The sequence below is a fragment of the Piliocolobus tephrosceles genome, chromosome 7 (genome assembly GCF_002776525.5).
Source record: "Piliocolobus tephrosceles isolate RC106 chromosome 7, ASM277652v3, whole genome shotgun sequence".
Lineage (NCBI taxonomy): Eukaryota > Metazoa > Chordata > Mammalia > Primates > Cercopithecidae > Piliocolobus > Piliocolobus tephrosceles.
Window position 1 is genome coordinate 101,019,814 of NC_045440.1, and position 21,515 is coordinate 101,041,328.

The 21,515-nt window shown below is 48.3% G+C and overlaps 1 protein-coding gene across 2 annotated transcripts; it reads left to right on the forward strand.

Moving 5' to 3' along the window:
* Nucleotides 1-13,522: 13,522 nt before the first annotated feature.
* On the forward strand, nucleotides 13,523-20,997 carry LOC113224941 (protein odd-skipped-related 2). Of its 2 annotated transcripts, none has more exons than XM_026454931.1 (4): nucleotides 13,523-13,903; nucleotides 17,890-18,658; nucleotides 19,687-19,786; nucleotides 20,553-20,997. In XM_026454931.1, the coding sequence occupies exons 2-4, from the start codon at nucleotides 18,003-18,005 to the stop codon at nucleotides 20,733-20,735; spliced, it is 939 nt and encodes a 312-aa protein (XP_026310716.1). In that variant the 5' UTR covers nucleotides 13,523-13,903; nucleotides 17,890-18,002; the 3' UTR covers nucleotides 20,736-20,997. The 2 variants fall into 2 exon arrangements, with proteins under 2 accessions (XP_026310716.1, XP_026310717.1); XM_026454932.1 differs by having other exon boundaries at nucleotides 20,635-20,997.
* Nucleotides 20,998-21,515: the final 518 nt, after the last annotated feature.

Here is a 21,515-nt window from a genome sequence, read left to right on the forward strand (position 1 = left end):
CCCAGGGAATTACAAAAGCAGACTACTTGAGTGGAATGTGAATGTCATTCTGAGAACAGGCCTGCACAGCGCCTGAAGGAAAATGCTTAGCCCAAGAAGGATGGAGCTGACCCTACAAGCTTCTGTACTTCATTTCTCAATACTCAGATCAAGTTCCTAACCCATGGCTTCTGTCTGACCCATGTTTCTGCCACTGAGCTGGTTCCAGAATTGCCTGTGGATGTGCCCTGCTACAGAGAGATGAGGTACCCTTGAAATTGGCTGAGCTCAGGTGTAACCACTGACCCCACTCCACTCCTGAAGACCTCTAAGGAGATAGTGCAGTGGCCAGAGGATGAACTGAAGTAGTTTGGCTTGTATAGGAAGGCCCCTGGGCAGTGTTTTGTCTGGAAACTTCCCCTTAATCTGGCAGAATTTGGAACAAATGTTTGGCTGAAACCATATACTATCAAATTAATAGAACAATTGTAGGATAGAGAACAATAAGTCAGAAAACAAAAATGCAAGCATACTGCTCATAAAGTCTACTTTATGAAAGTAAGTAGAATGCTGAAAAAGTACATATTGTGCTCCGTGGAATAACCACTCCCACCCCCACCCGGCCTGCTCCAGCCTGATCCCTCATGCACATACTTAACTTAAAACAAAAGGAAGAGGAGAAGAAAATCATTTGAGCAAATAATGTCCAAGCCTCTGCTGTGGTCAGTGGTAAACCCAGATACCTAGCAGATAACATCATGGTTGTAATGAGGTAACAGTGAACAGCCAGGAGAGGCACTGGCTTTTGGTAACAGCCATTTTTGTTAAGTACAAAATACTTTGCTGACTGGCCCCGCCCTAAATCACTGCCTTGTAAGAAAGGAGCCCTGTCAGAACAAAAACAATCATGCTGAACTAGATGACTCTCTGGAATACACGACAATCTCCTTTCCTGGATATGTCAGTGCAACTTAAAAGCTAGTTAAGTATACTTTCTTTTACTCTAAAAGACAGAACTCCTTAATTGATTTCGCCTTGACTAATGAATGGTCCCTCTCACTCCAGGAATGTTGTTCCTTTTAACCAAAGCACAATTTTGGGAGGGACTTTAATGAAATGATGAGGTAAGTGGAGACTTGCAGTTAGCAAACCAGATAATCCAAATAAATTCTGGTAGTCAGATATCGAAGCCAGATCAACGAAATGCCTGGATCTCCAATTGATCTAAACAGGCCTCCAGGATAGTTCACTCCTGATGGTAACAATAATTAACAGTGGAAAATGGAAGAGATAATTTGGGAATCATGCAGAGTTTACCATCTCAGATTGGGAGCAAGTGAGAAGCCAGTGAAAGGGGAAAAAATGAGAGAAAATACTATCAGTAGGAAAACAGTTTTTATGATTTGGCATCTGAGAAAAACAAGATAGTTGGGAGTAGTGGTTGCTGTTTTCTAAGATTTATCTATTCTTAGTTATTCCTAAGCAACATTTTGGATCAATAGTTCTCAAACAGCCAATTTAAGGACTCTTGAAGGCCAGTCATTGGAGGAGGTCTTTAAATATCAATAGCTAGATTTCCAGATCTAGCTCTAGAGCAAGTCAAGTATATGACCAGGGAAACAGTACTCCCCAGGTTTAGTAGATAAACACTGGACTTTCAAAAACATTTGGATAGGAAGAGATAAGCAATAGGAAGCCATTGTAGGTGTTTAATGAATCAGAGGAAAGTGATTTAAAAGGGCTTTAAGGAAATTATCTGGCAGTAGAGGCACAGTGGCCTGGAGTAGTTCTCTTCAAATTTAGTCTATAGGCAAATCACCAAGGGAACTATCTTGTTAAAATTCAGATTCTTATTCAGGAGGTCTGCTGCATTTCTAACCAGCCCCCAGGTGAGGCCAATGCACCTGGTCCTCCAGCCATACTTTGAAAAGTTAGGCCCTGGGAGGACGGCTGGGGTTGAATGGAATTCTGGTACTCAGAGGCTATTGATATGGCTGAATACTCTGCTGGAATCCAGTCACCACTTTTTCCCAGAGCCAAATTACAGCTTCCATCTAGACTGTTATCTGGTCATAAGAGAAAGAGCCTTTTGCTTGAAATCAGGAGCCCCAGGTCTGTGCTGTGGAAAAGCCAGCTAGTATGAGAAAAATTACTTTCCTCCTGAGCGTCTGTGGCCACATAGGTAAAATGAGAGACCTGGGTTATATCATCTCTAAACTACATTCTATGATCCTAAATCCTCTAACTCCAACACATAGAATAGGGTCTGACCAAGTTAGGTGGGCTTTTCTAACTCTGCAGGTTATTAGGTATTGTATTCTAAAGAGTCAGCATGAGTATTTTACATCCTTTGGTATGTCTGTTGTAAAACATTCGTGTCCTTCCTATATATCAGTTGTGTACATTACTATTTAGACATGAAATAACACCCTAAAAAAAGGGAAATACATTTGTATGTGGAGAGTTGATAAAAGAAAATACTATTGTATACAGACTGAAAAACATTATACTTTATTTTTAAAATATTGTAAGCACTGGCATAAACAAGGCATAGCTTACAGATGTGTGTAAATCTGCACAGATTGTGCACATTTACTATTTGGAGGGGGAAAATGGATTTTAAAAATTGTTTGGACTATATGTTCTTTTTCATTTTAGCAGAGTGGGGAGTCAAAAGAATTGAATTACAGGGCAGAATATAAAATATCTCCTTTAAGGAAATAAATGTGTAATAGGAACTATCTAGCCAGTTCTCTTAGGCATGGGAAGCCCCTGGGGCTCATGTAAATTGTGTATAAGTATGTCTTCAGTGTCACTCCAGATGGTTTTGGAAGGAAAGAATCCCTCTCCCCATATATTGGCATCAACACCCTGCATGTAACCTCCATACTCGAACTTGCACCAAGCCAAGCAGCATCCTGAAGAGTAACTCTAGGTGAGACTGGGGAGCCCTAAGCCCTTCCTGCCACCTTCCCTCCATACCTGGAAGATCATGTTACTAAATACACTTCTAAGCTTGGAAGAGAAAATACAGCCTGTAAGTATTAACACAGGACAAGGCTCAGAAGCAAAGTTAACCCACCAGGTAGAGAGGTCAGGCCAGGACAATTTTAAATGGTAATTAAGTCTCTCCACACTTATCTTTAGAGATTGTCCTTGAGCTCTGGCTGAGCAGGGCCTTCCCTGCTGTGTGTGGGGTCTGCTTGCAGTTTTGACTCTGCCCCTCTGGGGAACCTGAGCTGCACATTTTTTTCTGCAGCCTCTGACTATGAGGTTATATTAATAAAAAGGCCATTCCTGCCTTTAGCAGGCCAAGTCTCCTTTATATGGCAACAGGACCAGGAAGAATCCAGGACTTCAATACAGGTACTTTTCCACTAGTGTGTACTGTTTTGTCTCATTTCCTATTCCATCTTCCAAGGAAAAAATGAAGTGCTGCTGCAGAATACCCAGTCACCAGGCCCACCTGACACCTAGTACATATCTGACAAAGGGAATGCTGCCACATGGTACAAATGGCCTTCCCCAACAATCCCCAGCTAGGTTCCTGAAACCTCTTTTTTCCAAGTCCGACCCACTTTCTCTGTTCACACCTCCACACTCTAAGAAGAAAGCTGCATATCAGCAGCCACAACTAAGAGTGAACAAAAAGGGGCAAGTAGTGGCAATATGCTTAGGGGTTCCAAAGTAGAATCTTGCCAATGCATATAGTGCTTAAAACCATAAAATCAGCAAAGGTGTCAGTGAAAACTATCTAGAACCAATGACAGTGATTATGGTGCCAGCACATATAAGATGACATATATAGGCTGGGCATAGTGGCTCATGCCTGTAATCCCAGCACTTTGGGGGGCCAAGGTGGATGGATCACCTGAGGTCAGGAGTTCAAGACCAGCCTGGCCAACATGGTGAAACCCCATCTCTACTGAAAATACAAAAATCAGCCAGGTATGGTGGCATACTCCTGTAATCCCAGCTACTCAGGAGGCTGAGGCAGGAGAATAAGTTGAACCCAGGAGGTGGAGGTTGCAATGAGCTGAGATCATGCCACTGCACTCCAGCCTGGGCAACAGAGCGAGACTCTGTCTCAAAAAAAAAAAAAAGATTACATATATAAAGAACAAAGCACAAGGCCGAGACATCCTATGGCTGAAACTGTTGGTTGTCTCCCTATATCCATTCTCCTTTTCTTTAGTAATAGAAGTCTGAATTTAATCTGGGTACATGGCTACCCAGAGTAAATACTACATTTCCCAGCCTCCATTGCAGCTAGATATGCCTGGTGACTAGCTTCTGGTTTCTGTGGAGTCTCCTTAGAGAGGTGGGGCTTGCCCTCCTTCATGCCTTCCTTCTTGCTATGGGTCAGAATGCAGCTATCTTGGACCATAAAGTAAGAATCATGGCTTGAAGTTGGTGAAACCGCATGACAGAGGGAGCCCAAGTACCTGATAATGAAAAAGCTATCTACCATATTGGCGCTGACTTGTCTATATTTATGTGGGAGGAGTCAACCTCTCTGTTGTTTAAACCCATGTTAGTTTGGATTTTCTGATACACACAGCTCAATTGTATTCTAATACTATCTCCTTCCTCAAGGCCTCATACATCAGTAGTATCCCCAAATTAATTGCATCATTATTTCATTAGAGAATAGCGTCCAAAATAATAACTTAGAAGCCTAAAACAACCTATTCATTATAGATTCACTCCATGTATTCTCTAATTGCAATTAAAACAATATTATAATAAAATATAATGCACAGTACTGTATTCCTACTTTTCAGTAAAAAATGAAAATGTAGACATTTTCTCCTGATAAAAGTCTTACTGTCAAAGCAGATGAGTAACTTTTTCTCTAACATTTGTTGCAACAGCTTAATTTATATACTCTTGATAACTAGATAATAGGTATTGAGTCAAATTTCTTCCCCTTGGTCTCTTCTCCAACTTCTTACATGGATAGCAGGAATAATTTTGTGCATGTAAGGTCAGTTCATGTTAATGGGTAAGAAAAAGTCGTATAACTACTAAGAGCATTAATATGGATCCATGTTATTTACTTATTGATTTATTTTTATCTTTTATTTTTATTTATTTATTTATTTTTTTGAGGTAGAGTCTCACTCTGTCACCCAGGCTGGAGCGCAGTGGCGCAATCTCAGCTCACTGCAAGCTCCACCTCCCGGGTTCACACCATTCTCCCACCTCAGCCTCCTGAGTAGCTGGGACTACAGGTGTCCGCCAGCACGTCCAGCTAATTTTGTTTTCGTATTTTTAGTAAAGACAGGGTTTCACCATGTTAGCCAGGATGGTCTCAATCTCCTGACCTTGTGATCCACCCACCTTGGCCTCCCAAAGTGCTGGGATTTCAGGTGTGAGCCACCACGCTCGGCCTGCATCCATGTTATTTAACCCTCAGAATATCCTTAATTTGCAGATTCAGACACTGAGGGTTCCACAAGCAACATGACTTGCCCAACATAATAGAGCTATTAACTAGAGATCTTGGATCCAGGTTTTCTCATGCATACGATACCATAATTGCCTATTTACTTGTACATCTTCCCAGTAGACCATAGCTCCAAACTTATTATTGCATTCCCAGTACCTACCACAAGGCCGACCATACCAAACATACTCAATAAATGCATATTAAATGAATTACCAACTCTAAAATATCACCCTGCTATTGCTCCCTTGCTCTGCAAGGGTTCTACAAACCAATGCCCTTAATATATTCCAGGTCACTCCCAGGCCATATAGCTTGTCAAGAGAATGTGGTCAAGGATGAGACAGAGGGGGAGCAGGACTAGTGAACACACCCATATGACACAGTTGTTCTCCACACTCTCCTGGGCCTGGGTGGGCCCACCACGTAGGGCAGTTGGATGTGTGCCTCATGGCCTGGGAGACAACTTGCACTTTGTGTACTTTTCCAGGAAAAGAAAAAGACAACTGTGGTCTAACACGTTAGAAACGCTGCTGCCTGGTGTTCTGACATCATAGCATCCACCCAGTTTGATTCCTGGAGGCAAGCCCACTTGCAAAGCGTGGGCCAGGGAGGGTATGGGGGAAAGGACATGGGAAGAGGGGTTTGGTGACTGAAAAGTGAAGTATGCAGCTAAGACATGCAGTGTGAGCAGACACTGTGAAGAGTGTGGCGGGGGGGGGGCTTCTCATACTGGTATGTCTCCAGATCCATTGAAGTTGTCTGTGTTTTGGGCTCAGAGGCAAAGATAACAGAGCTCATCACTTCTTGTAAGACCAGGATTCTTTGAAACTTTGATCTGAGCTGGTCGTTCTCCAAATTCTCCCAAAAAACTATGAGGATGGGGCCAATCTAGCTGTCTGCCACTTCCCTTACTCCTCCTCCAGCAAGGGTGCCAGAAAAAGAATGATTTGTTTTTTCTCTGTGGCTCCTTACAGTCAGGAAGTGAGAATCAGTTTGAGTGAGCTACGGTCACCAATCACAAGGAATCTACAGTGAAATTATCACCTGGCATGAAGTGAAATAACATCATTATAAAATGTTGTCTTCCAGTTGGAAAGCCAGAAGTTAAGTCTGTGCTGGCATTCACTTTCTAATAAATGGGCTGACTTAAACGTTTATTTTCTCTCCTTGACTTATAAAAATGACTAAAAATGTAACAGAGAATTCAATAAATGTTTTAAAGATTGCCATTAAGTATAAATACTTTAAAATTTAACTAAACCAAGGGGATCCAACCTTAAAATTCCACCTTCCTTGTCCTCACTTCCACCCCCAAGTCAGGATGAAAGTTCAAGGCTTCAAACAATAACACAATTGCCTCATACCTGGTACATAGTAGACACTCAGGAAAATTGTTGAAAAGGAATTGTATGTGCCTTATGAGTTGGTACTTCACAGGATTTTTAGAGTTGGCTTGACTTGGATTAGATTCAAGAATACTGTATTAACCCTCCAGGGGAATATTCACAGGCAAACAGCTACAAGCATATACTACATTTTTCTTTGTTAAAACTTGTATCTGCATTCAAATATTGGCCTTGGCATTTCCTAAGGGCTGGCTGCTTCAAATGTTACTGTATCAAACCATCTGCACTGGGAAGCAAAATTCTGTTAAGAAATAGAATCACTGGTAGTAAAGAAATTACCACATTCCTGACCACTGTAATATCTTATATTTTGAGAATCCCCATAAGAAAAGGTCATTTGAAAATAGCAACCCTTTGTCAAAGTGAAGATGATGAATGCTTTTGTACAATTTATGACTATGGTCAATACGAAAATGCATTTTTGTTTGTATGCATTTTCAGTGGCTTCCCTGCACTGACTCACTAAAATTAAAGCTTAAAAAAAAAACCAACTTGAAAATAGATGACAAGAGGCTTCTAGTTAGACGAGATTTTTGGGAGACAAAGTGCCTTCTATTGTTCACTGTCCAAAACTAGAAAATCCTGGAGGGAAGCAAATGGTCCAGTGGAGGCAGTTTTTTGACTGCCTGAGGACAGAAATTCAAGTGAAGGTCCTAGAGAGAAAGTGCAAAGTGAACAATCATAAGGGAAGTTGACTTGGCATAAGAAGACTAGAAAGTGCCAGTGTCATTCAGATTTTTAGTTGGGGGAGAAGGGAGACTATTTTGTACTCCCTAGAGAAAAGCAAAGGGACTTGATTCCATCTTAAGGTGACAAATCAGGACTCCAATGCTGGATGCACTTGAAGGTGGAGAGCTAGGCAGACTGGGGCAGCAGGAAGTAGGGTGGGAGCCAGTGTGCACCAAGTGGGTGAGGGGAACATGTGAGTCAGTTCCAGTTGTCCTCAGACCCTCCTGCCCAGCCTCAGGGTAATCCAGGGGCACAGAGACTCTGAACCCTGGCCCACCCATGGTCCCTCAGATCGTGACACTCTCTTACCCCTAGTGCCACACACTCTGACCTATTACAGGGAGGGTTGGCAAGGTGTGGGTCAAGTGTGTCAAGATGTGTGTGGAAGTGTGTGCAGTAGACACACAGAAAGGTCCCTAAAATGTGATGAATATAAGAGAATGACATCTGCACGGACAAGGAAGGCATGCAAGTGTTACAAATGGATAGAAACTGTAAAATGAGGTGCGACATTTCCTGAAACCAGTCAGATCTAGTATTAGATAATACTAATAACAACAACTGGCCGTGAAAGAAGGCACCCGCACTTTCTCTCCATTGCTCTCCCCACCATCTTATGCTGACTCCTTGCGGGGAGGCATAGAGCCTTGTTCCCCTAGGTATCCTCAGCACTTTTCCAAGTACTTGAAGGTGCCCTTGGAAAGTCTTATGAATGAGAAATAAATGAGCGAGTGAATGAATGAATAAGCTGCCTGAAGCAGATGCGTTTATGCGTGCATTCTCTCGAGTGAAGGAAGAAAGAAGAGGTAGGGACGGAGCAGGAGAGAGAGCACGCGCGGGAAAGATAAATCGCGCCCGCCCGCAATGGTCCCCAATGTCAATTTGATCTAGGTTAGTGGTTCTCAAAGTTCGCCATGCATCAGAATCACCTGGAGGGCTTGCTCAAAACACAGATTGCCAGGCCCCACTTCCAGTTTCTGACTTAGTAGGTGAGGCCAGAGAGTTTGCATCTCTAACAAGTTCCAGATGATGCGAATGCTGTTGGACCACACTTTAAGAACCGCTGCTCTAGAGGGTAACTCGGACCTATCCCAGCGTCCTGGGGAAACGAAATCTGCAGCGGGAAATGGAACGTCCAAGGCAATCTTCAGCCGACCTTTTAAAAAGAAGTCCGGAGACGGGAGGGTAGAGCTGCTCAGCTCCAGCCAACTCACTGCCGCGTAGGAACGGAGGTCATCGGAAATCAAGATTTCCGTTTGAATTTTCCCAGTGTTTAAGCGTTGGCAAGTGTGTTGAAAAACACACACAACATGAAAGCCTAACAAAAATATAGGTTTTCTGACCGTACCCTAGTCTTTTCCGAGGATGTTCTTTTCTGTCATCCATCGTCTACCCAGATTGAGCACAATAGCCGGGCCAGTCCCGCCCTCGGCGGTTGGGGCCTTCCCAGAGAGGTCCCGTGCGGAGAGACCCCCTCCCCGGATGTGTCTGGGGCCTGTCCTTCACTGCGATGTGTCTTTGTCACAGACACTGACGCGCTCGGTTCGAAAAGCACCATGAATTCGAAGCAGCCCTGGACGCAGGATCATGGGCGTTGGCCGGCTCTCTCCGACTAGGCAAACTGCAGGAGATCCCCTTCCCTGGAGTCACCGGAAGACGAAAGCACAATCTCTGCCCGTGCGCCCCGGGAGCCCGCTCCTACCCACCTCGGCGTGCGGCGCGGGCCTGGAGATCCAGCTCCCCTCCGCTAGCTCCTGCCCTGGGACCATCCTCACGCTCCAGGGTCGCGGAGGCATCTCGCGACTAGCGAGGGGCTGACGGTGGCCTGGGTAGCCTTGCGGCGCCTCTGGGATCCACCGCTGCGGCAGCCGAGGGCCTCACCTGAGAGATCCAAACCCGGGCTGGACCTGGGCTCAAGGACATTTCTGTCCCCAAGCTAGACCACCCGGGCCACGGCCACGCAACTTGCCCTGCGACCCCGTGCTCGGCCTTCCCACAGAGCTCCCCTTCCCTGTGACTCAGTGCCTCGCAGGCTGGTGGCCGGAAGAGTGCCGGCGGCTGCCTGGCCTGACCCGATTCGGGGTGGCGGGGTTCCTGGAGTGAGGAGCGACCCTCAGCTCCCGCAGACGCGGGACCCCGCGCGATCCGTGGGAGTGGGGCAGCCTGGCTGCACGCGGTCCCCTGGGAAACCTCTCTGCATCTCCCGCCGGGACAAGGTCCCTGGCCTTGGAATCTGCGCCGTCGGGCACAGGACCGCCTGCGAACTCCCTGCGCTGGGGTCAGAACTGGTGTCTTTCCCCTCCTCTGGGGAAGTCAGGGCAGCCCGGAGTGGCGTCGTGGGTCCGAAAAATCCGTCTCAGAAACCCACCAGGAGAGAAGTCTCTGGGGGTGGGGGGCACCTTGTGGGGCTCCCACAAAGGACCCGACGGTGGATATGGAGAAGCCTATTGATCCCGATAATAGGCCCAGGCCCTCCCACAGGACCCCTGCCGCATACACGACTCTTTCTCTGCAGCAAAGGGGCTCGAGCCCAGGTACAGGTAGCTGCGGAGCGGGAGGGCCAGCTGGTGGCCAAGCCCTGACGCAGAGGAGCCGGCCATGGGGGTGGCCGCCCCCTCAGCCCGCGCCACGCAGAGTTCGGCCGGTGCCTCCAGGGGGCGCTGCGGCCCTTCCCGCCGGCTGCTGACTACTGCCCGCGGCTGCGCTTTCCCACCTCAGCCCTGCTGAGAGCGCGGGCGCTGACGCGCTGTTTTAAAATATAAAATTCTTAGCTTTTTGCCCCTGTCTCCGCACCCTCAACCCGGCTTAATACACGCAATCCTCCCCTGGGTTCCCCAGGCGTCCTTGCTACTCCGGGGCCAGGGTGCACGCACCTTGAGCAGAGCCGAGCTCCCTACTCCTCCAGGCTATGGCGAAAAACGGCCAATAGTGCGGGAAGTTCAAATGCAAAAGGTCCCCGCCTCGCAGAGGCAGTGGAAGACTGAGGAGAAGGGAGGCGAGTCCCCGGGGGTAGTGGCTGGGATCCGTGGAAACAGATAAGGTTTCCATATTGTATTCTTGAAAGATTAAAAGTTTCTAGGATCCGAGTCCGAGTGGCAGAGGCGCGCGGTTCGAGTGGGAGAGCCTGAGAGTCAACTCCAGGGAAGTCTGTGACTGACACCTGCTCGCTGCTTAGCTGGCAGAGCCTCCTGGGTGGGCCAGGGGGCAGGGGCCTGGGCTGCGCGCCCCCTCCTCCTCCACCTCCACTGCGTTTCCTCTCCCTGGCCTTCATCCCGGCCTCCTGGGGCGTAAACTTGCAGCGGTTGGGGTTCAGGCAGCCGCTGCTCGCGCCCCTCGTCAGTTAGCCATTTCCCTGAGAGAGTCCTTGGTGTCGAAAGCCCAGAGCCGCGAGGACAGCAGACTACCGGGTCAGCGGAAATTTCAGAGCGAGCCAGCAGCTTAGGTCCCCGGGGCCGCGGCGGGAATGGAACGGCTCGGCGGAGACAGCCCCCGGGGCACAGCTGGGCCACTGCAGACTCCGGGACTTCTTCCCTCTCCGCAAACCCGAAACCCACAACTCGCCCGTGGGCCGGGTGGCCTTTCTGCGCCGGGGGCTGCTGCGGACGGGCGGAGAGCCTGGCCGGTGACCTGCTCTTGGGTGGGCCCCGCAATGCCTGAGCCCTAGACGCCAGCCGGGACGAGGGACTGGCTGGGTCAGAGCCTGTAGAAACGCAAGGGTCAGCCCGCAGTGGGCACAGAGGTGGCCCAGGAAGGCCCGTGGACAGTGCTACGCTGCGCTCAGCCTCCGGGCCGCTCCCCGCGTCCGGCGCGCACCTGCCCATTGAGGCTGCAGGGCCAGCAGGCGGCCTAGGCGCGGCGGAGCCACGCGGCATCCCCCAAAGCTGGAGCTCGCCAACTCTTCCCTACCTTTCCAAGCGACCGCAGTCGTGCCCAGAACGCCGGCGTGGCCCAGACTCCATTTTGGAACTTCGCAGGCTGGAGTGGATGAAGTAAACACATTTATGGAAAAACCCCGGGGTTAGGAGGTTTGCGGAAAGAGGGAGCAGCTCGTGGGTGGTTGGAAATTCTGCCTACCCCTCGGGAAAACCAAACGGTTCCGCACCCAACGTACACATACTTAAGGGCGGGAAAGGTGTGAAGCCTGCTGCTGGGGAGTTGCCTCCCCTTTGATGAAAAGGAAGTGTGAAGCTTAGGAACGCTCTTCAGGTCACCACCCCGTGAGTGGGAGACTTGGGGAGTCTGAAAGAAGAGAAAGCTCCCTCCAAATCTCCCAAATTGAGAAAAGCTGCGGGAGGAATGAGGCAGTTGGAGAGAGAGGACCGCAGGCGCCCCGCAGCTGAGGCTCAGGACTGAGCTCTAAAATGAAAGCACCCCTATGGGACCCACTAGGGAAAACGTTAAAAAAAAAAATCTGAATGCTTAGGCATTCTGCTGCTTCCATTCTGTGTGTCAAATCTACTTTGAAGCAGTTAAGTACTGCAGGATATTAAACACTCGAATCTCCGTTTCAAGCTCACTTTTTAATCTTTGCGAACTTAAAATTGGAAAGATAGAAAAAAAGATCTGCGACCCCTGTTATGTTTTACCAAAGGAACGAAAAATTCTCTCCACCTCGGCATAAATAAAATAGAAATAATTTTATCTTAACAAAATAATATCTGGGAGCTTCTGCCTGACTCCCCAATTACTGCTTAACCTTTTGACAGTTTTTAGCCTCAGCTTATATTTGTCTACTTCCCCTCACGATTGAATTTTTTAAATTGTCTTTTGGGGATTCCCATCCAAAACCATCTTTCGACGGAAGACTTTTGAATTGTACAGCCTCTTGGTTGAAGATCTACCTCCTCTAAGTGCGGGCTTGCCTGGGGTAACGCAAATCCCCTCTGGCAACTCGTCTGGGACGCAGGGCGTTTTTGCTTAGTGTTGATCACGCAAATCATATCTGAAAAGAAGCTGCTTAAAATGGGTGTGTATCATTCCCTTCCTGTCACTCTGTCACCCCTATTCCAGAGTGGCTGAAGTGCTTTTTGCAGTTATACTCACACAAGACCAAACCTTTAGAAGAACCTGAAAAATGTATCACTGCACTTTGAATTCGATTAACTTTCCTGGCGACTGAACAATGAACTCAATTTTTGCTGGGAATGACGATGTAAATGTTTTGAAAAACTAGAATCGCATTTTCCTAAATTTTAAAAATGTTCTTCACCCATTCCAGATGGATTCTTTATTGTTTGCCAATGGGTTGCAGATGCCCACTCTTTTAACCAAGTTGGTTTACTGCGTATGAAATGAACATTTGCCGATTAAAGCTTAAATATTGGAAGAAATTTCTCCTGGGGCATTCCACGCGTCTTTGCAATAATTACTAAATTAGTCAATTGCCACCTCTGTAAACAAACTTCGTTTAGAAAACAGCAGGCGAAAGCAGACTACACATGTAGTCATAATTGACCAAAAGTATGTAGAAAGCTGTTCAAAATTGGGGAAAGAGTGATTTATGCTGGAGAATACAGTCTAGAACTGATTTATTTTACTCTAGGGTGAAGGTAGTTGTATTGAACGTGTTAAGATGTGCAAATTAAGCCGGCGAGCGCACCAAATAAAATTACTAAATGCCCTTTGGGATTCTCTGCAGGGTCTTTGAGAGGCAGAGAAGCAGTTGTTGAGTTTCTAATATTATAAGGAAAAGTGGCAATGAGAAGAAAGGGGGTGGGCATTGTGTTTGTATGTGAATTTTGAACTGAGTCACCTACGGCTGCTCGAGGGAAACCTCGAGCAAACCTGTGCCTTTAAGGCTTAGTTGCTATCCAAACACAAGTAAACAGAGTGGACCATTAGCAGACGCCGGGCGCGAAGGCGGAGCCAGGGCGCTGAGGGCCCCGCTCGGCGGCGGGACGCCCGCCCGAAGGGGAGGCGGGGCCGCTACTAAAGCCCACGACTCCCGGCCTGGGGCAGCCTGGGGAGGGACGCGGGCGGGGACGGAGCTCGGCGTGCTTGCTGCTGGAGGGTGATCGCCCTGCAAAGCTGTGGGCTCCGACCTCAGCTGGAGTCGGCAGCGAGAGGTTCGCGGAAGAGCGAGGTTCTGGGCGAGCGCTGAACGCCTGCCCCAAGCACCCCGGGTCTTTACACAGTCCGCGTCCACAGACTCTGACGAAGACGTGGATCTCCTCTTGCTTTCGCTGCTCGCGTCCTCCAGATCATGTCCGCGACTCCTGCGACTCCGCTCGGAAAAAAAAGTTTGCCAGGAGTGGACTCAATGACCTTTCCAAGCTGTGCGCCTCGCTGCCTGGACCGGGTTTGAGCGCTGCTGAGCAGGCAGACCTTTCTGCGGGAGGTGAGTGTCCGCCCTGGGAAGTGGCTGTAGCCGCCCTTTGGAAGGAAGGGTTTGGGGGTGCAAGAGGCGTTCAGATTCTCGGTCTGGTGTGCCCCAGTTTAGATGTGAAAATAGATCATGGGGATGCAATCCCAGGGCACTGTATTTCTCACTTCCTTGGGTCCCTGGCACGCGACTCCCAGCTAACACCCAGCCACACACACTTCTACGTACGGTTTCTTAGTTTTGTTTTGGGATATTTAAGCGGTCGGCAAGACTTCTTATAAAAGCCGATCGACGTACACTGAGATCAAACCCCACAACCCCATGGTGTTTCTGCCCCTGTCCTAGCAAGCCCGGGTCGACTCGTCCCGGGGCAGCCGCGGCAGCGCAGCGTGGACGGGCCCGGACACCCGGTGCCTGCCCAGCCAGAGACGCTGAAGGCGCATTTCAAGAGGGAAATAGTTCAGTTCTCGGTAATTTGTCAACCTTGTGCTGGCTTTTAAATTTTCCTCCCACCTTCCAGTCCTGACTGAGGGGGGGCCAAAAGCAAACTCCCCGGGGGCTTAAACGCTCGGATTCCCGAGAAATGGCAAGTGAGAAAGGAGTTGCAGTTGTACAAAGAAGGAGCGAGGAAAAGGTGTTTGTGGAGGGAGCCCCGATCTGTCTTCCTACCTGTTAGCAGAGAACAAAAGGGGGCTGGCGTTTCCCAAAGCGAAAGGGCGCAGATAGCCACTTTCTCTGCTAAACAAACTGCAGTCCTGAGCAGAACAAGAAAACTACTCACGCAGGGGGAGCAAGGGGAGCAGAGAGAAACAGAACCTAGATTATGCGGAAGGCATCTTAATTTAATTAACTCCTTGGGAAGGCAGAGGCGCTCTGAAGGGGCAGGAAATTCGCAGCCGTTCCTCTATTCACCTGATACAGCCTGGCCCTAACAATCTGTCCTTAAACAATTTTTTTTTTCTTTTTAATGATCTTTGATCTACTTAGTCTATAGCTCTCTAATTTATATAAAATTCTACTGCGGTTTGGGCTGAAATTCAGTGAGCTTATCTATCCAACCATCAGTCATTTCTCTCAGATACCAATGCACAGGTTTTAGCAGATGAACCCTGACTGTATATTATTTTTAGATAATTCAGTGTAATAATACCATTACCAAAGAGCAAAACTCCCTATCAAGTTACTTCTTAACTTTTTTCTCCAATGTTTTGAAAGCTTCACTGAACTAAGTGTGTACACATGTCCCTTGTTGACAGCCAGTCAACTAAATTTTGCAAAATTTCTCCACATGCCTGGAAATTCCTGTGAAGAAGACTGATGAAAGAAAAATAGCTTCAGCTCCACCAACATATTTATGCCTTTTCATTGGTTTAAGTTTATTTCCTTGCAAAATTAAAAGTAACCAGTGGTCTGAAACAGGACTGTGGAGAAATGACAGCAGAAGAAGATCGCTGTTATTTCCTGAAAGGGAGTGTGGGAACTACAAGGCTCAGCTCTAGACAAAACGAAAGTACTTTAGGATCTCTGCATTCACTTAAGATACTTCTTTTGACATACATTTCCAGCAACTCAATGGGAGTATGGAAATTTAACCTTCCTAATTAGTTGTGGCAAGAGCCATTGGTGGATATTTAAGGTAGTTCTGTTTGTAAAAGGGTTTCAAAAGGAGCAATGGTTTGCTCTTCCCCTATGAAGAAACTATATGCTCTGCAAATTAAAACAAACAGGTACTATGAAATAGCACTTCTTTTTGCTAACATGAACTTGAAATATACTAGTCGTTAATTTCTGTGTTATAAACCATTCAGAGAAAAGGGAAAGAAGGTGGCACTCAACTTTGTGGCAGTGTAACCTTTATGGCAGAGTTTGCTGTGCCTTTGGAATAGAAATCACAGGTCACAACAGTACTTTAGCTGACACCACTCCCCCCCAACACCCGCTCCCCCCTTCAACACATACACCCTGTGGTGGGAGTTGTGCTTTGCCTCCTGTATTTATTTCTAAGAAATCTAGTCTGGGAATACACCCAAATAATAATTTCGGTTTCCTCTCTACGGGACAGAGGTTGCTTTTCAACACGAAGGGAAAAATAATATTTTGAATCTCTGGAAAATCCTCATTATACAAAGGGAAATAAGGGTGTAATTTATTATTTTTAATTGAAAGGGAAATAATCAGATAGATTACCAGGAATGTTAGTAGAATCCTTTTTTTCCTGCCTCCCTAAGAGAGTTGCCGCTGAGCAAAAGTACTTGTGATTTGTGGTGGGAAAGTTGATTACTAATGGGGGTTTGCAGTTGCGGTTGAATGGTCTGACTGAGACCCTCTGACTGTTACACACTTCTCATTAACTCCTAGCCTGAACTCCCAGACCGCATACCACCAAGCAGAAGGGATTCGTTAATAAATCTCTGTCCCGGAGCCCTTCCAAACAGAAGAAGGTGTGGGCCCCGCAGAGGCAGCCAGATCCTGCCTTGCCAGAGCGCACTGTCATTAGCGTAGCCCCCTAAGTCTGCTCACAGATGGAACCACAGGCGATACTTCACAACACACTGGAGAGGACAACTTAGGCGCAGGAAGGGGTTGGGTGGGAAGGGAAGGCTGGAATCTCTCCTGCCTTCTCACTGGGTTCAAATGCCAGGCTTGGCGGTTGGTGGCGCAAACTGGTGCTTAGCTCTGACTCCTACACCTGGGGGGCTGGCAGAGGGAAGGCCCTGGTCCCCTGAGCTGGCAGAACTCCTTTCTAAAAAGGGGCCGGCAGTGGGAGAATGTGGGCCCGCCGTGAATGTAGGTGAGATGCTACCGGGAACCTGGGTCTGAAATCAGACCTGTGTTGCCATTGGGAGCACGAGGAGAGGGGAAGTGCCCTGCTTAGGCCCGGGCCGGGCGTCCTGGTGGCGGGAGCACAGCCGCACTCACCTCTAGGCCAGCGGACAAGGTTCCTGCAGGCCAGCAGGGCCACCCTGTGCTTGGCCTACTGCGGCTCTGCTGCAGCTCCTTTCCTCTCCCTCCCCGGAGCGCTCTCCTCTCTCCTCTCCCCTGTTTTCTCTCTCCTCTCTGGTCTCCTGGGGCCTACCGGGTGGAGGGATGTAGGGATCGCTTCTCGGTGCCAGACTGGGAAGCAGCTCAGGCCTCCCGAGAGCTTGGCACTCAGTCTGGGAAAAGGGGTTCCTCCAGCCTCAGGGACGTTCTCTGCCCCCACCCCACCCCCTGGGAGCCTGAACCATCTGGAAGGGATCTTAGTGGGGGGTTGGGAGGAGAGCCCCTGGAGGAGGAGGGGGCGATTCTAGACCGAATCCTGCCCCTGAGGTGTCACTTTTCTTTCCTGTGGCCCGTCACCGCTGATAAATGGGACTGAGGGCAGAGAAGGAAAAAGAAAACCTCCGAGGTCAGTGCGGGGCGAGGCGAGCCCTTCCCAGGGCCCTCTGGCCCCGAAGGATGAAGCGTACCGGCTTTGCTCTTGCACGCCGGCTTGCGGTCCGGGTAAGCGAGGGAAAGGCGGCCGCAGGGCACGGCGGCAACGCAGCGCGTGGGATCCCACCACCCATCCGTTAACCCACCGTTCCCGGGAGCTCCGAGGCGCAGCGGCGACAGAGGCTCGCCCCGGCCTGCCAGCATTGGCGTTGCGGTTGACTGAGCTTCGCCTGATGGGCTTGGGGAAGGTGGGCTGGGTTGGGCTGGGTGCTGCCCAGCTGTCCGCCTTTCGTTTTCCCGGGACCGAGGAGTCTTCCGCCCTGTATCTGTCCAGAGTCTGAATCCGACCTTCCTTCCTTTGGGCGCCCGTTTTCCAGTGAAACATTTCTTGCTCTGGCCCAGGGCTGATCTGCATGCGGACTTGAGCAGGTGCCAGGAGGTCCCCTCACGGCTTCTTTCGGGGGTCTTGGAGTCGGGTGGGGAGGGAGACTTGGGTAAGTGTGGTAACCTGTGTGGGTGCCAGAGGGCAGAAGGAGCAACCTTGGATTATAGTCATGGTCTCTCCCTCTCTTCCCTACCAATTTTAGGGCTTTCTCTACGTGCTGTTGTCTCACTGGGTTTTTGTCGGAGCCCCACGCCCTCCTGCCTCTGATTCCTGGAAGAAAGGGGTGGTCCCCTTAGCCCCCCAGCATCCCGGAAAATGGGGAGCAAGGCCCTGCCAGCGCCCATCCCGCTCCACCCGTCGCTGCAGCTCACCAATTACTCCTTCCTGCAGGCCGTGAATACTTTCCCGGCCACAGTGGACCACCTGCAGGGCCTGTACGGTCTCAGCGCGGTACAGACCATGCACATGAACCACTGGACGCTGGGGTATCCCAATGTGCACGAGATCACCCGCTCCACCATCACGGAGATGGCAGCGGCGCAGGGCCTCGTGGACGCGCGCTTCCCCTTCCCGGCCCTGCCTTTTACCACCCACCTATTCCACCCCAAGCAAGGGGCCATTGCCCATGTCCTCCCAGCCCTGCACAAAGACCGGCCCCGTTTTGACTTTGCCAATTTGGCGGTGGCTGCCACACAAGAAGATCCACCTAAGATGGGAGACCTAACCAAGCTGAGTCCGGGGCTGGGTAGCCCCATCTCGGGCCTCAGTAAATTGACTCCGGACAGAAAGCCCTCTCGAGGAAGGTTGCCATCCAAAACGAAAAAAGAGTTTATCTGCAAGTTTTGCGGCAGACACTTTACCAAATCCTACAATTTGCTCATCCATGAGAGGACCCACACGGACGAGAGGCCGTACACGTGTGACATCTGCCACAAGGCCTTCCGGAGGCAAGATCACCTGCGGGATCACAGGTGAGGCGGGCAAGGAGGGTGGCCGGGAGAGGGAAAGCGAATTTGTTCTGGACACACTGAGTCCTGATAGACATCCCAAGTGTCATTATAATCCCCTGTGATCTAAAACACACCCTCAGTCACGCTCCCCAGCCTGGTTCAGCTAACTCCCAACATCTACTCTTTCTTTCCCCCCAGCGGCTCCTGCTATGTTCTTGTTTGGGATGAGGGAGAGCCTTTCCTCAGCCTTGGACAGGAACAATTCGTTGGCCTTAGTCCTGGGATGGTTATCCTGTCTCTTCCCAGTGCTGTGGGGAGTGGTGCAGGAAGAACCGAGGGACCCTGGGGTGCCGGTCCTGCCTGCAATCGGGCTACTTCTGTTGGGTTTCGCCCCTCGCCCCCCCCCCACCAGGTGCACCCCAGAGCCTGCCATGGGGACCTTTCTTTTAAGCTGTATTGTGGGGGGGTCTTGCGGTCACCGAATTTACAAACAACTCCCACCTCCCTTCCACGACCTTAAACTCTCCATTAATGCAAGGCAATTGAAGACATACAATAATGTAAGTGTTATCCTTGGGTAAAAACTTCTCAGGAGTTGGGGAGACCTTTTTAGGGGTATCTTTTCTGGACTCTACCTGCTGTTCCCCAGAGATGAGACTTCTGTATCCATCCTCGGAGGCTGTTAAGGGATTCACTAAAATTAGCACCTCTAAACTCGGCTTTGCCTTACATCCTGATTTGGCCAATTTAAATCCCAGAGAAAAACCATGGAGGCCGAGAAAGGCCCGTTCAGCGGGGTTTTGAGCTCCAGAAAACACCAGAGAGGGCGATCAAGTGTAGATAAAACCCGCAGGCCAGTGAATATTTTGAAGAGAAGCTGTTTGTTGAGATTAACCATAAACAGAATTACACAGGAAAAAAAAATCTGAAAACATAAATGGAAATCTTGTTTCTTTTGTTCTTCCACAACTTCCTTTTAAGTAATTGCTAAAAGCAACTCTTCATCATGGGGCAAAGTTATTTCAATGAAACCTTATATTAATTTTCAGGTATATCCATTCCAAAGAAAAACCCTTCAAATGTCAAGAGTGTGGGAAAGGATTTTGTCAGTCTAGAACTCTAGCAGTTCACAAAACTTTACACATGCAGGTAAGTTTGTTTTCTTGTTTAAAAACAGTGGCTGGTTCGTTTTATCATTATTGCTTTGCAAAAGGTGTTCAATGGCAGACTCTTTCTCGTAAAAGGCTCTGTTTAGATTAGTTCTCTAGGTGGGGAAAAGCAACACTCTTGATTTTTTTAATACATAAAATTAATCTTATTTAACATAAAGCATTTTTTAATTTTTCTTAAAAAACAGGCCACTTTGATTATCATAAACCCTAATTTTAGAATTTTTTTCATCCAATCTGCCCTGCATTTAAAGCTTTCGTGTTTAGGAGGAAATAAAGGTAATTTTGATAATGGAGGCATAGTGAAATCCCATACGTTCTCTTTCCCAGGGGGCTCATAATTTGTAGCTTTCAGGACATTGAGGAATAGTTTAGTTTTCCAGCAAAGAGGAGCCTTATTACCCAGGAGAATGTTGTTCCTTAAGAGAGGATTAGAGTTTTTCCTTCCTCCTTTTCCTGCCTATGACATGGTGATGAAATGTGAAGAGCTGGAAATCACAAAGCCCACCGAGGTGGCCGCGGGTCTACCTCTGAAGTTATCAGTGTAATCAGGCCTCTGTGTATGCCTGCACGTGTGTTTTCATGATTGGAGGATTAGGAGCACAGATTTGTTCCTGCAAGTCCCTTCTTTTGTTGTCATGCGAGTGTTATGTTAACGCTTGTGATACCGATAAGACAGAAACTATTGGAAAGGGTGCAGTGGTGGTGTGAAGGATTAATCCTTTGCTTGCTTCACATCTGAACAGGAATCTCCACACAAATGTCCCACATGTGGAAGAACCTTTAATCAGAGAAGTAATCTGAAAACTCACCTTCTCACCCATACAGACATCAAGCCCTACAGCTGCGAGCAGTGCGGCAAAGTGTTCAGGCGAAACTGTGATCTGCGGCGGCACAGCCTGACTCACACCCCGCGGCAGGACTTCTAGAGAAGCCTAGGATCTGTCCCGTGCCGCCGCTGCTCCCCTCCCCAGACACTTCTCCACGTCTCCTACCCGGGGGGTCGCACCCCTAGCCCTTCACTGACCCCAGCTCTTCCCTTGCTGCAACTGCACCTGCAGCTCCAGGGAGTTAACTCTTCTTCTGGGGGACTGAGAACTGTAGAAAGCCACACACTACATCCCTTCACAAAGAGTATATGCTAGTCTTTTGTAGATATTCACAGCTCATTTTAGAGCTCTGTACATAATGTTGTGGGTCTTTGTTTTGTTGTTTTGTTTGTTTTTGGATCTTGTTGGATGCACCTAGATATGGAAAATGAAAGCCAAATTTTATCTTTAAAGACTGTATTTTCAAAATAAAACTTTTTCTTGTTTGTTTCAACACTCCTGCAAAGGTGTCTTGCTATTTAAATTCTGTTTTTCCTCTAGATTCTGGATGAGTGGGCCTTCTCTATACAATTCAATACTGAAGGGCATTCTTTATCCCTAGGTTTAAAAAAATAGGATTTCTCAAAATTCTCATTCTGCAACTTCAGCCCTTCCCTTTTTATACGGTGGCATTTTGGAATTAGACAATTGGGCTGTTTCTTTGTTTTGCAAAGATATTAAAACATTGATGCCCCTGAGGTTTTATCCCCTTTTGTTTATTTCAATTACTTGTGTATTATTCCCTCAGAAAATGTAATATCTTAATATAATATGCAACTTCCATGGTTGTCCCACTTGAAAGCACAGGATGGGAAGAAGCAGGAAGCATAGAAGAGGTGG